The sequence below is a fragment of the Pantherophis guttatus genome, chromosome 4, assembly GCF_059756535.1.
Source record: "Pantherophis guttatus breed Tessera chromosome 4, ASM5975653v1, whole genome shotgun sequence".
Classification (NCBI taxonomy): domain Eukaryota; kingdom Metazoa; phylum Chordata; class Lepidosauria; order Squamata; family Colubridae; genus Pantherophis; species Pantherophis guttatus.
The window spans coordinates 64867236-64881485 of record NC_142066.1 but is presented as its reverse complement, the minus strand read 5'-3'; the positions used below and the strand labels follow the sequence as shown (position 1 = coordinate 64881485).

The 14250-nt window shown below is 39.4% G+C and overlaps 1 protein-coding gene across 2 annotated transcripts in view; it reads right to left on the bottom strand.

Moving 5' to 3' along the window:
• Positions 1 to 14250, bottom strand: part of TMEM245 (transmembrane protein 245) — a 54894-nt gene that overhangs the window by 21853 nt on the left and 18791 nt on the right. For both annotated transcript variants that reach the window (XM_034416356.3, XM_034416357.2), the window contains exons 9-10: positions 7676 to 7766; positions 6688 to 6786 (exon numbers count right to left, since the gene is read on the bottom strand). In XM_034416356.3, the coding sequence (XP_034272247.1) occupies positions 6688 to 6786; positions 7676 to 7766 (190 nt within the window). The remainder of the gene's footprint in view (positions 1 to 6687; positions 6787 to 7675; positions 7767 to 14250) is intronic.

The window sequence follows — 14250 nt, the reverse complement described above, 5'->3', positions numbered from 1 at the left end:
CCACAATTATTACTATATGGAATATAATTATAATGTCACTTGGGTGGTTGTTTTTACTTTTATACATATAAGAAGATATTTACTACTGATGGGGGCAGATATGATTGAAGATCCTGAATAAACTGTTGCACCAGTAAGCTATGTTACCCGATTATGGATGTTGGTTCTACCAATCCAGTGGAAAGACCTCAAAGAAGATACTATATGGATTATAAATTTAAAGTCATTGTCTTTTCTTTTTTTTTATTTAGATATAATGGAAAATATAGACATATATTTTTAAGTTTATTTATTTATTTATTTGTTTAAATTTCTATACCGCCCTTCTCCAATGTAGGACTCAGGGCGGTGAACAGCCAAAGTAAAAACAAGACATACATACAAAACATACAAAATCTAAAATCTGTTTAAAATAATTAAATAATTTTGGCCGTAATTAAAACATTCCAATTTAAAATCCGTTTAAAATTTGACTCAAGCCAGCCCAGCTAGTTGAAATAAATGGGTTTTTAGGGCCCGACGAAAAATCCGGAGGTCTGTTATTGTACGTAGCTCTGGGGGGAGGTTGTTCCAGAGGGTGGGCGCCGCCACAGAGAAGGCTCTCCCCCTGGGGGTCGCCAGCCGACATTGTCTGGCGGACGGCACCCTGAGGAGGCCCACTCTGTGGGAGCGTACTGGCCGGTGGGAGGCTATTGGTGGCAGAAGGCGGTCTCGTAAGTACCCCGGCCCTAAGCCATGGAGCGCTTTAAAGGTGGTCACCAACACCTTGAAGCGCACCCGGAAGACCACCGGGAGCCAGTGCAGCTCGCGCAGGAGAGGTGTCACGTGGGAGCGCCTCGTCGCCCCCAAAATCCCCCGCGCGGCCGCGTTCTGGACCAGCTGGAGCCTCCGGGTGCACCCCAGGGGGAGCCCCATGTAGAGAGCGTTGCAGTAGTCCAGGCGGGAAGTGACGAGTGCCTGAGTGACTGTGCGTAGGGAGTCCCGATCTAGAAAGGGGCGCAACTGGCGTATCAGGCGGACCTGATAAAAAGCCCCCCTGGCCACGGCCGCCAAATGATCTTCTAACGACAGCCGTGCGTCCAGGAGGACGCCCAAGTTACGAGCCCTCTCCGTGGGGGCGAGTGATTCGCCCCCAATAGCCAGCGATGGCGTCAGCTGGCTATATCGGGACGCCGGAAGCCACAGCCACTCGGTCTTGGAGGGGCTGAGTTGGAGCCTGTTTCTCCCCATCCAGGCCCGCACGGCCTCCAGGCACTGGGACATCACTTTAAGGGCATCATTGGGGTGGCCTGGGGTGGAGATGTACAGCTGGGTGTCATCAGCGTACTGATGGAACTCCACCCCGAAGCCACGGATGATCTCACCCAGCGGCTTTACATAAATGTTGAACAGAAGGGGCGAGAGGACCGACCCTTGTGGCACCCCACAAGCAAGGTGCCTCGGGGTCGACCGCTGCCCCCCTGTCAACACAGATTGCGACCGGTCAGAGAGGTAGGAGGAGAACCACCTCAAAACGGTGCCTCCCACCCCCAACCCCGCCAACCGGTGCAACATGATACCATGGTCGATGGTATCAAAAGCCGCTGAGAGGTCTAACAGGACCAGGATAGAGGAGCAACCCCTATCCCGGGCCCTCCAGAGATCATCCACCAATGCGACCAATGCCGTTTCCGTGCTGTGCCCAGGCCGGAAGCCGGACTGGAGCGGGTCTAGATAGACAGCTTCATCCAGGTACCGGGGAAGCTGTTGCGCCACCACACTCTCAACAACCTTCGCAATGAAGCGAAGGTTGGAGACTGGACGATAGTTAGCCAAAACAGCCGGATCCAGAGAAGGCTTCTTGAGGAGGGGCCTCACCACCGCTTCTTTCAAAGCGGCCGGCAGGACTCCCTCACTCAAAGAAGTGTTAACAATCTTCTGGAGCCAGCCTCGTGTCACCTCCCGGGAAGCCAGTACCAACCAGGAGGGACACGGGTCCAATAAACATGTGGTCGCGTTCAGCCGTCCCAGGACCCTGTCCATGTCCTCGGGAGCCACAGGATCGAACTCCCCCCAGATAACACTCTCAAGACCTGCCTCAGTCATCCCATCTGGACATACCCAGTCAGAGGCCAGCCCTTCCCGAATCTGAGCGATTTTGTCATACAGATACTGCACAAAATCCTCAGCTCGACCCTGCAAGGGGTCATCCCGCACTTCCAGATGGAGGAGGGAGCGGGTCACCCTAAACAGGGCGGCCGGGCGATTATCTGATGACGCGATAAGAGCGGCAAAATAATTAGTTTTCGCCGCTTTTATCGCCACTAGGTAGGTCTTAATATGAGACCTCACCAGTGTTCGGTCAGGTTCGGAGCGGCTGGTCCTCCAACTACTCTCCAGGCGTCTTTTCCGGCGCTTCATCTCCCTAAGCTCCTCGGAAAACCAAGGAGCTAGGTGAGTTCGGTGCCGGGTCAGAGGCCGCAAAGGCACGACTCGGTCCAAGGCCCCGGCAGCCGCACTATCCCAGGCGGCCACCAGGTCTTCGGCCGAGTCATGAGCCAGAATCTCAGGAAATGGCCCAAGCTCCATCTGGAACCTATCGGGGTCCATCAGGCGCCTGGGGCGGAACCACCTGGTCGGTCCCGCCTCCCTGCGGCAGGGTGCAGCGGTTAGAAAGTCCAGTCGAAGGAGCGAGTGGTCAGACCATGACAAGGGTTCGATGGCTATATCCCCTATATCGAGGCCACTCAACCACTGACCAGAGACAAAAACTAAGTCCAGAGTGTGTCCTCCTGTGTGAGTGGGGTCATGAATTAACTGAGTAAGGTCCATGGCCGTCATGGAAGCCATGAATTCTCGAGCCACCTCAGACGTTTCACCGATAGATGGCAGATTGAAATCCCCCATGATGGCAAGTCTGGGGGTGCCCACCGCCACCTCGGCTATAACGTTAAGGAGCTCGGGCAGGGCCGTTGCCACGTGGCAGGGAGCCAGGTACGTGACCAACAGGCCCATCTGTACTCCACGACCCCACTTCACAAAGAGGGACTCACATCCGGCTATCTGTGGAACAGTGGTCTCCCTTGGATCCAGACCTTCCTTTATAATAACCGCCACCCCCCCACCCCTGCCCTGAGCCCACTACTTTAAGTAGTGTGGGCAGTGAATCAAAGATGTTAAGAAATGTTGTGTATGGCAATTTTGCATGATAGTGGGTGAATAAGCTAGTTAGTAGATTGATTAGTCTAAGAAAAGGGATTTTTAAGTGTTATATTTAGGGGAGTGGAGGAAATGGATAGAGTGGAATAAATGTTAAACTAGATTTTATGGGGAAGGCCGCTTTGAAATGTTATAGTAATATATATAGAAGATTAAATGTTAAAGTAGGACTTATCGTATAGTTTTAAAGTGGAGAAGTTATTCTATAATGTCATAGTATAATGTCTTTTTTTTTTTCCTTTCTTTTCTCTTTTCTGATATGTATGGATAAAGGGGGATGTTATAATATTAATAATATTTTTAGTAAGTAAAGGTCAATATCTAGAGGAGGGAGTAAGTAATCCGTTATGAATTAGGTTTTTTTTTGTTATGAAGAAGTCACGGGGGGGATGGGTGGGGAGGGGGGGTTAGGGAGGGGGAGGGAGAGGGGGAAAAAAAGGGGGGGGAAATTTGTATTTGAAAACTTTTTCAATAAAAAAAAAATAGTATTAATTGAATTATTAAATGCTTGGGGAGTTGATGAACAATCTAAAAATTCATGAAGATGTTTATGGGTTGGACTTTCTCCCAAGATGGCTGCTGCATGGTAAGAATGTTTTTTTTCTCTTATAATCTGATAATTTTACTGCCAAAACTGGTTCTTTAGCAGTACTGCTCTTTAGTTTTGAATGGGAGCATTTAGGAATGACCCAAGAAGGCTTTTGGACAATTGCAGATGGAGTTGGGAAGGAGGGTCCTGAAGATTCCAATTCCCTCTGGAAGAAATCAAAGTCACTGGGTGTATACATCTTTCTGTCAGCAGTTTCATTTTCCAAAGCACACCTGGACATTAACTTTCACTTTTTGAACATTGTTTCATTTTGTTTTCTGCTTTAAAGTTAATTGGTGGTTGAATACTGATTTATTTCAACTCCTTGCTGGGGTTGAATTGTTTTTTCTTTTTGATATATGTTGTTCCAATAATCTCTGTCTTTTCCGTATGGAAGCAAGGCAGGCATTGTTGGGTGTGGGTGTGTGTGAAAAGTTTTTAGATTCTCACCACAGGATTTCTATACTTTTTGAACTGGCAAAATATCTGGAGTTTATATCTATTGAATTTTTCCTTTAACCTGGGATTGAAATATAGAGAAACATATAGAAAACGTATCTTTTTTGTTCTTTGGTTCCTGATCAAGTTTCACAGACTAAGAAATTGTTGAACATTCGCTGAAACTAAGAAAGAAGAGTGGGAGAGAATGCAGCCCTTAGCTGAATCTCTCTCTAAATAGCTCGATGAGACGATAATGATCCTGCAAAATATGTTGGGGCATGGAACTTGGGCTTTTTCTTAAAGGCACAGGAAAAGAAAAGGGAACATGCCTCTTTTTCCCTTGTTTTGCTGGCCAAACAAACCAAAGTACAGGTGTTTTTTAAATGGCTTATTTTAATATTTTTCTAACAGAATTTAAAATCTTGTCTCTGGTGATAAAAAAATGTTCAACAGCTACATAAAAATTTTCTCAATTTCCCAGCAGTATTTTCACTATTCTTTCACCTTAAGTATACACAAAGATTTCACCTTAAGTATACACAAAGTATACATATATATACCTAAAGACAGAAAAAAACCATAGCTCTTACACACCATGGTCAATTTCATCCTAGATCCTAGTTTGGTTCAAAGGTACTTTTAAAGAAGGCTTAGAAATTCTGCAGTAAACTGTATAGATAAACCATTTGTTATTAACTTTTTTCTCAATAAGCACACAAAGAAGAGGAGAAAGATCAGTGTTATTATTTTCCTTCTTTAAAAAATTACCTTGTTTAGCCAAATCTGACTGTCTGCCTCATCTCTAAACTGGATCCATTCCCAAAGTTGCACCTGTACCTCCCCTCCCCACCATTTGAATGCTGTTGGTTGCCGCTGAAATTGCTGATGCCCCCCGCGCCTCTTGCCAATGGGTGCATGCCAGAAGCATCAGCGGCTTGTTTAATCATCCTACCGAAGGAATTAACTGTGAAGATTGGTGTCGTGGTTAGGGTTAGGGTTAGGGGCATTTTGTTTTTCTTGCCTGAATGTAGAACCTTACTTTTTTCACTGTTGAATTTCATTTTGTTAGATAGTGTCCAATGTTCAAGACTGTCAAGATCCCTCTGTATCTTAAGCCTATCTTCTGGAGTGTTGGTTATTCCTCCCAGCTTGGTGTCATCTGCAAATTTGATGAGTTCCCCATCTATCCCCTTGTTCAAATCATTGAGGAAATGTTGAAGAGTACTGGGCCTAGAACAGAGCCTTGGGGTACTCCACTGCATACTTCCCTCCATGTAGATGAATTCCATTGAGGACTATACGTTGAGTGTGGTTGGTCAGCCAGATACGAATCCATCTGGTGGTGATGCTGTCTAACCCACATTTTTCTACTTTATCTAGTAATAGGTTATGGTCTACTTTGTCAAATGTCTTACTGAAGTCCAAGTAAATTATATCGACAGCATTCCTCTGGTCTACTAATTTTGTCACTTTGTCAAAGAATGCAATAAGATTAGTCTGGCATGATCTGTTTTTGACAAACCCATGTTGGCTTTTGGTTATTACTTTGTTTGCTTCTAGGTGTTCGCTGATTCGTTGCTTGATTATCTTTTCCAAAATCTTCTCTGGTATTGAGGTCAGGCTGATAGGTCTGTAGTTTCCTACAGGAAACTAGGATCCTGTAGGAAAAATAGATTTCTAGGATCTTTTTTTTTTTTCTTTTTTGAAGATAGGAACTACATCAGCTCTTTTCTAGCCCTTTGGCAGTTCCCCGGTGCTCCAGGATCTTTGAAAGATATAGTTCAGTGGTTCTGAGATCTCGTCTGCCAGTTCCTTTAGAACCTTGGGCTGTAATCCATCGGGTCCTGGTGATTTGAACTCGTTTAGAATAGACAGGTGCTCACTTACCATTTTCTTCCCTATTTTAACTTGTGTTCCTAATCTGTTTTTTGTGGTGCTATTTTTGATAGGTTGGACTTTTTTTTCCCTTTGTGTAAAGACAGATGCAAAAAACGAGTTAAGTAGTTTTGCTTTCTCCCTGTTGCTTCTCCCTGTTGCTTGTCACCTTACCACTTTCTCCCAGCAATGAACCAATTGTTTCCTTGACTTTTTTCTTGTTTTTAACATGTTGGAAGAAGCTCTTTTTGTTATTTTTTACTTTTGTCGCAAGTCTTTGTTCATTGTGAGCCTTAGCTTTCCTCACTTCATCTTTGCAGGTTCGGGCTATTTGCTAATATTCTGCCTTAACTATGTGTCCCCCCTTTCCACTTTTTATACTTGTCCTTTTTGTCTTTCAATGAAGCACCCAGGCCTTAACAGAATCATGCATCTTGAGATATTTACATAATCATATCAGATGGAATTTATCTTTGTAACTATTAATAAAATATTAATAAAATAACTATTAATAACTATTAATAAAATATTAAGCTTCAACTTCTCTTGGATCAATATACTAGCAATATAAAAAAGATACTTACTTTTGCAAACCAAGTATGATATAGTCTGTCCCAAAGCTCCAGAACTTGTTTTTCAATCACAGCAGTACTATTTGCTTTTTCTCCTAATATTTTATCAAGCTATAAAATATTTTAAAAAGTGTCAAAATATTTTAAAAGAAACATATTCATTGATCAAATATGAATTTTATATTTACTAAATATCCATTAATCAAATAAACTATTTTAGACAGAAAAATGCTCATCCCATTTATTCATTCATTTGCTAGAAATATTGCAAATGTTGAAAAACCAGATTTACAAAAATTAATATATATATATTTTCCAAGGGCCTTTCTTTATTGAAAGAATAAAGAATATAAAATATTGTCATTCGGTTTGAAAACATTACATAGCATTTGAATAGTATTTAAACTGTAGCAATAACAATTTCAGTAGTTGTGGCTTTGGTTGAGATAATTAAATCATGACAGTAATCAGAATGTATTTAAAATGAACAAGAAAAGTGACAGAATTGAGATTATCAAATCCAGAACTACATTATATTCTTTCATAACCAACTGTTGTTGTTTTGCTTAGTTAATACTGCTTAATAAGGACTAATATACATTCTCCAAATATGTTTGTACAAATCTTTTATTGGACTTAGCAGGTAAATAAATAACTATTGAAATCTGATCTCATAATGATATTAGGATGGATTAAAAAGCTTATTTAACCTTCATAAATTATAGTTTAATAACAACTGCAAGTTTATGTTTTTAATCCAGATAATTTGAAATATTTATTGTAACATACTTTTTATAGTTTTATTTTTCAGACTGTTATGAAATTTGATGAATAATAGCACAAAATATATTTTTCATTACTATTTAGTTAAAGACAAACTATTTGCAAACAATGTCAATATTAAATATAAATCAAATGTTATTTTTGCAGTCATTAATCTTTTTGAAAAGAAAGTAAGAAACAGCAGAACATTAATCTCCAAAAGGAATGTTATCATTACCTTATGCGTTATCCATTCTCGCCCATACTGATAAACATTATTAGCAGCTGAATTCAAAGCCTTCTGAATGACTTGAGCTTCGGGAAGCCAACTAATTAAGAAATACAAATGTAAAAAATGCATTCTGATTGCACATATCCTAATTGCATGTATGCTGTTTCAATAAATAAATGAAGAGAGACAACTTGGTACTTTTAATAGGAATGATGAAGATGTTTAAATCTAGTTTCTCATGCCAAATAGCATACATTCAGATTTATAAGTTTTTCTGAAAGTTCAGCATATTGAACAGTAGCTATTGAAATGTCATTCTAAAAAATCCTTGACCTTGTTATTTATCTGAAATATATTCATGTACAAATATTTTCTAACAATGGCAGAATAATATAGATTAATGAAAAATACCAAATTTCCATAGGGATTCCATAGGGATTTCTCAGGAATAGAGCCTTTGTAAATATAATTTTTATTGAAAAAATTTTTAACAAGATAATAAAAATGTTTAAAAAATAAAGAAAATAACAATAGTAAATACCTAAGAAAATTAGAAAAAGAAATGAAAAAGAATTATAAAGAAGCACACAACACACACACAAACACACAATATATTTTTGCTGAACAGAGTCTTTGGCCGGTTAATAAATTTAAACAATTTTTAGTCCTTACAACTAAAATTACAATTTCTATATTTCCTTTTTGCCATAGTATTTATTTTCATCTATTTTTACCAAAATTATCCTTCATTTTCATCTCTAATTTTAACCAAGTTCCATTTTTCCCTTCTATTCTATATTAAACCCCTTCTTATTGTCATCTATTTTTGTATCCATCATCAGAATAATTAATTTTGTGGTGTTACAATTGTTCAATTCTTGTGGAAATAGTGAACCCACTTGTTTTATAACATACCTTTTCTTAGGTAATATAGTCCAACATTTTAGTATAAATCAATTAATTATGTAAATATCTTTTCCATTTATGAATTCAAACAAGAAAAAAAAAGAGGATGTAAACGTACCTATTCCAATTTCATACATCAAGTAATTTTCCCCATGTTTCTCCGAACAACATCTTAATCATTTCTACTTTCACCACAATATACAATTAAAAATATTTCATTTATTACAATTTCCTTAATTAAATTTTAAAATATTCTATTATCCTCTACTCATATAGCTTCCCCCATGTATTGTTCCAAATCCTCACTTAATCATTTCTACACACACCACAATAAACCATTAAACTTATTTCAATTATTACAATTTAGACTTATTCAAATTTCTAAAAAAAGAAAAAAACAAAACTCATCATTATCTAGATTTCAAAAATATAAATGATAATATTCCAATTATTGTTCAATTCATTTTCACCATCATGTGATTTACCATTATTTCTTACTGCAATTCATATTTCAGTTCTAGATGTATATCTCATATTTCTCTTTCACTTCTTTCTCCTTTTCTCCCTTTTCATTTTCATTTTTACCTTTTTCTTTCCCCTTTTTTCCTGTGTTTTAAAATCCTGGTCTCTCCCATTTTGCCCTATATTTCCCATTGTTCCCTCTCTCTTTTCTCTTTTTTTTTATTTCACTACTGTTTTGTCCGCTGTTTAGCCCAATATTATCATTCTGTATTTCAAAGTCCTGGATTCTCCAATTCTGCCCTATATTTCCTATTGTTTTCCACCCTTTTTCTCTTTTTTATCTTTTCACTGGAAATCCCAGTATAATCATTTAAGTTCTTTATATTCTTTCTGTTCCACCTTTCTTTCCATGTTTGTCTCTTTCTGTCCTATTTCTTTCATTGTTAATACCAATGTAATCTCTAGAAACCTTTTTATTATTACTATCCACATATTCGATTACTTTTTCATATTTAATTACATTTTCTTTATCTTCTTTATTTTCAGCCTCTGTGTCTTGCTTCTCTGTCTTTGTTTCCTTGTCAGCTTGCATGTGCTCTATCTCATGTTTTATGTCCTCAAGTTTTAATCCCCCATGCGTCATTGTAGTTATTTCTCTTATTTCCATTTTCCATGACAAGTACATTGATTTGATCATTTCTCTAATTTCCTGTGCCATTTTATTCTTTTTATGTTAGTATTATTCCAATTTTAAAAATTCAGTTGTATTCCTCCCCCCCCTCCAAAGTCAAGCCGCTTGCAGACAAAGGAATCCTCCCTAAAAGTTCTCAGGGCTGTTATCTGTAAGGTTCACAATTTTCCAAAACACAAACCAAGTTACAGTGTTCCTTTTTGCTCCTGAAGGCGTCTCTCTCCAATCCACAATTTCCGGTTATCTAACAAGTGTCTATTTTGTTTCAATCTAAGTTAACAGTCTTAACTAGTTTCTCTTTTTCTTTTTAGCTTTAAAAATACCAAATCAATTTTATAGTCCAGTCCAAATTTAAACAGCTCTTTTCACTTCTTTTTTCCTTTTCCTTTCTGTTTATACAGCTCTTCTATTATAGGGCTTATTATCCATTCTCTTTTGTTTTTCTTAAAATTCACAAAAGAGAGGAGAGAAAAAGGATCTATTTATTTCTTTCCGATCCTTTAATCCATTTTGGGGTAATTTTTCTTTTTTAAATTTTCCAAATTATTTACCAAGTAGTTTTGTTCAAAAGACAATTTTCTATTTGGGTTTTTGTCCCTTTAAAATTACGCTTTTCTTTTCTTTTCTCCTCTTTTCTTCCTCCCATGCTCATTAGCCATTTTTTCGCTAGGGGTCTTCAGGTTTAAAGATTTTTTTCCCTTATTATAAGTTGTCTGTCACTCACCTGGCTTCAAAAAACTCCGTTCCGTTCACCGCTCCTGCTCAATGCTTAGTCCAGTTGCCCCAGCTTCGTGACAGCTGCAATGGCTGCCACCCCCTGCCGCCAAGTTGTAGAGAGCTTCCTCTGACTTTCGAGGAACTTGCCTGTTCCTCTTGGTCTTCCAAGGTGCTTCTCCTTCATCCCCATCCCTACAGGACGGTTCCGGTCCAAAGACCCCTTGGCGACGGTTCGTCAGTCCGGGTTTTTGCGGAGTTCATCGGAGCCTGCTAATTCCCTGACTGTCTCGCCACAACGCTTCCAATCGACTCCCCGCAGCTTCTGATCTTTTTAATAGCAGTTATACATGCATTTATATTTTACCCTCTCTCTTTAAGGTTACATCATAATTTCCCTCTTTCTATAAACTACTTTTTCTAATCTACAAACTCATAAATCATAAGCACCTTTTTCCCTTTTTTATAATAATTTTATTAAACAATACTATTAGGAAAAATAAAAATTAATACAAACTATAAAAATATAAAAAGAAAAAATATAGAAGTGCAAAAAAAGAAGAAAAAGAAAGAAGAAAAATATATAAAAAAGTAACTTCCCCCTTCATAACTTACACCATCTCTTAAAACAGCAATACTCTCTTCTTTTTTTTCCTTCTCTGTGGATTTTCAAACCTTGAACAAATCTCTTTTGTAAATTCAATTTAAAAAGTTATCTGAATCACTCTTCTAGTTTGACATTTGTATGTCCCTTTTAAGTATTAAAACATCAATTAGTTTCATCTGTATATCCCGTGTATCATTTTATAAGATTGAAATTAATGTAAATATGGATTTAAACATGACAAATTACAAGAATTATCATTCTTGTAAATTACATGAATCATCATTACAAGTTACAAGAATGATAATTTGGCAATTTGACTTCTAGTCTTTAAACCCAGTTTGTACTTCTGGTAGTTTTTGATTCACATACTGCTGAAGCCTAATTTATAGGATTTTGAACATAACCTTGCTAAGATGTGAAATAGATAAGAATATTTTATTATCTGTCTTCAGTTTTGGCAATATACTAGTGGCAAGGTCCGCCTGGTGCGCCAGTTGCGCCCTTATTGGAACCGGGATGCCCTATGCACAGTTATTCATGCGCTAGTCACCTCCCGTATTGACTACTGCAACGCTCTCTACCTAGGGCTGCCCTTGAGGACCATCTGGAGGCTTCAGCTGGTACAGAATGTAGCCACGCGGGTCGTGATGGGTGGTTCCCGATATGCCCATGTTACACCTCTCCTGCGCGACTTGCATTGGTTGCCGGTTGCCCTCCGGGTAAGATTCAAGGTGCTGGTGATGACCTATAAAGCCCTACATGGCTTAGGTCCAGGATATTTGTTGGACCATCTGCAACCAGCAACAGCTCCCCATCGCCCGGTGCGTTCTCACAGGGAGAGCCTACTCAGGGTGCCGTCAGCTAGACAGTGTCGACAGGTGACCTCTAGAGGCAGAGCTTTCTCTGTGGGTGCTCCCACTCTCTGGAACCAACTTCCTCTGGGGCTCCGGTTGGCTCCTGACCTCCGCACCTTCCGCCGTGACTTAAAGACATGGCTGTTCAGCCTGGACTGGGGGGGGTTAACATGTATTTTAACATGCTTTTATTTGGATATTTTATTGTTGTGAGCCGGGCTGAGTCTGTATGTGTCTGTATGTGTGTGTGTGAGGAAGGGAGGAAGCGATCTGAAGCCGAGGCACCCAAACTTCTGGCAGCGGGGTGGATGGCTTCTGAGCAGCCCTGAGTCAGCCAGCTCCACCTGACCTACTCCCTGAGTCTCCCTGTTCTGCTCGCCCCCATCCCCCACCCCACTCAAGCAGCGGCAGGCTCTGCGGGACAACAGGACCTCTCATTTTTCCCACAGCACAGCGTACGCTTGCTACCTCTGCTTGTCTGCTTGCAAGCGATGATCTTCTCTGCTTCTCTCGGGATGCTGGTGCGGGCACCATGGATGAATAGATTGTTGGGGCTGAGCAGGGAAGCCACTGCTTGAGTGGGGTGGGGTGGGGGCAAGGAGAATGGCGAGACTCAGGGAGTAGGTCAGGTGGAGCTGGCTGCTCAGAAGCTGCCCACGCTGCTGCCAGAAGTTTGGGTGCCTCAGCTTCAGTTCGCTCCCTCCCTCCCTCACACAAACACACAGAGGTTGGAAAGCTGTGTTGCTCGCTCTCTCTCCAAGCGCCCCATGCACAGCAGAGTGACATGAATGACGTCAAACTGGCCACGCCCACCCAGTCACATGACCAAGCCACGCCACACCAAGCCACACCCACAGTAGCAAAAAAGTTTAGATTTCTCCCATGTCTGACCCTTTACTATTTATTTATTGGTTCAATTTATATGCCGCCCTTCTCCGGAGACTCACAAGGCGGCTTACAATGCGTTAAGCAATAACCTTCATATTTTTGTATATACCTGCTTAGTAGGGCTTTCGCGCCCCCCACCCCCAAGTGGTGTTCTTTTTTATACAAAGTCAGCTTATTGCCCCCACAATCCGGGTCCTCAATTTACCTACCTCGGAAGGATGGAAGGCTGAGTCAACCTTGACTATAACAACAACTATAATGTTGATAAGCAACTGCCAAATTATATGGAGGGAGTGTGCCTTTTCAACCATTGCTTTAAGTTTCTTTTTTACCGGTCTTTTCAATTTTGTGACTTTATTACTTAGTATATAGATTATTGCTTCTCTAAATGTTGAATTTTATTGTATCATGGTCACTGTTCCCAATCAAGTCAACTACATGTATTTCTCTCAATAAGTCCTGAATGCTCCCTTGTTAGATCAATCATCAATTGCTTCAGTTCAGTGTAATTTATAGTGTTTAAGAATTTTAATTCTCTGTCATGGAATATTTTAGAATAGATGATATTCATCTTTAAGTACTTAGAAAACAATGTAAAATCACCACTGATTTGTCGTTCAGGATACTTTTTCTCAATTTTGGATTGGTTAACTTTGTAATTGACTCTGGAAATAATATATATGTTTTGATTTCAGTAAAATGTTTGAAATAGCACCTCATTATATTCTATTAAGAAACTAATTAAGAATGGGCTAGTTATGTTTAAATAGAGGCTGGACCAGAATAGTTTGAAAGACACCTCTTGGCTGAGAGCATCTCATTTATTTCAGTTATTGCCTTTGTTAAATAATATTGTTTGTTCACATGCATCCTGAGTAGTTGTGATAGACAGTTCTAGGAAAATATTGACTTAATATAAGACTAAAGTGCAAAAGTGAAATATGTTTGAGAACAATCAGAAAAGATTTGGGAACTGCAAATATTGTAATGCTTAAATAAAACACAGTACAACTACACTTAGATATAGAGTATTTTCTAGTTCATTTCTATTGTAGGCCTTATATCTGGAGAAGGTTAAAATGGTTTACTATATAACAATTCAGATTTCACAAAAATTAAACCACTTTTTAAAAAAGTACAAAAAAATAATGAACTAAAGTAATTTATATTCTGCAAATTATATGTAACTGACTTGTATGCATCTCAATATTGATACTGCAGAGGTGTATATGGAAAGGACAGTCAAAATTATAAAAAGGCTGAAACAATGTGGTTGTGAGAAAAGATAGGACTTTTCAGTTCAGAAATGAAATATAAAAATATGCAGCAAAACAGATTTAAGGAGAAAAATCTGGCTTGATTCATATCTGGGTGCTGACATAAGGTCTGTTGGCATTTTCTTAACAAAAGATTTGATTTAAGGAAGAGCAAACAGGTACTATGTTCATGCTTAAGGTAT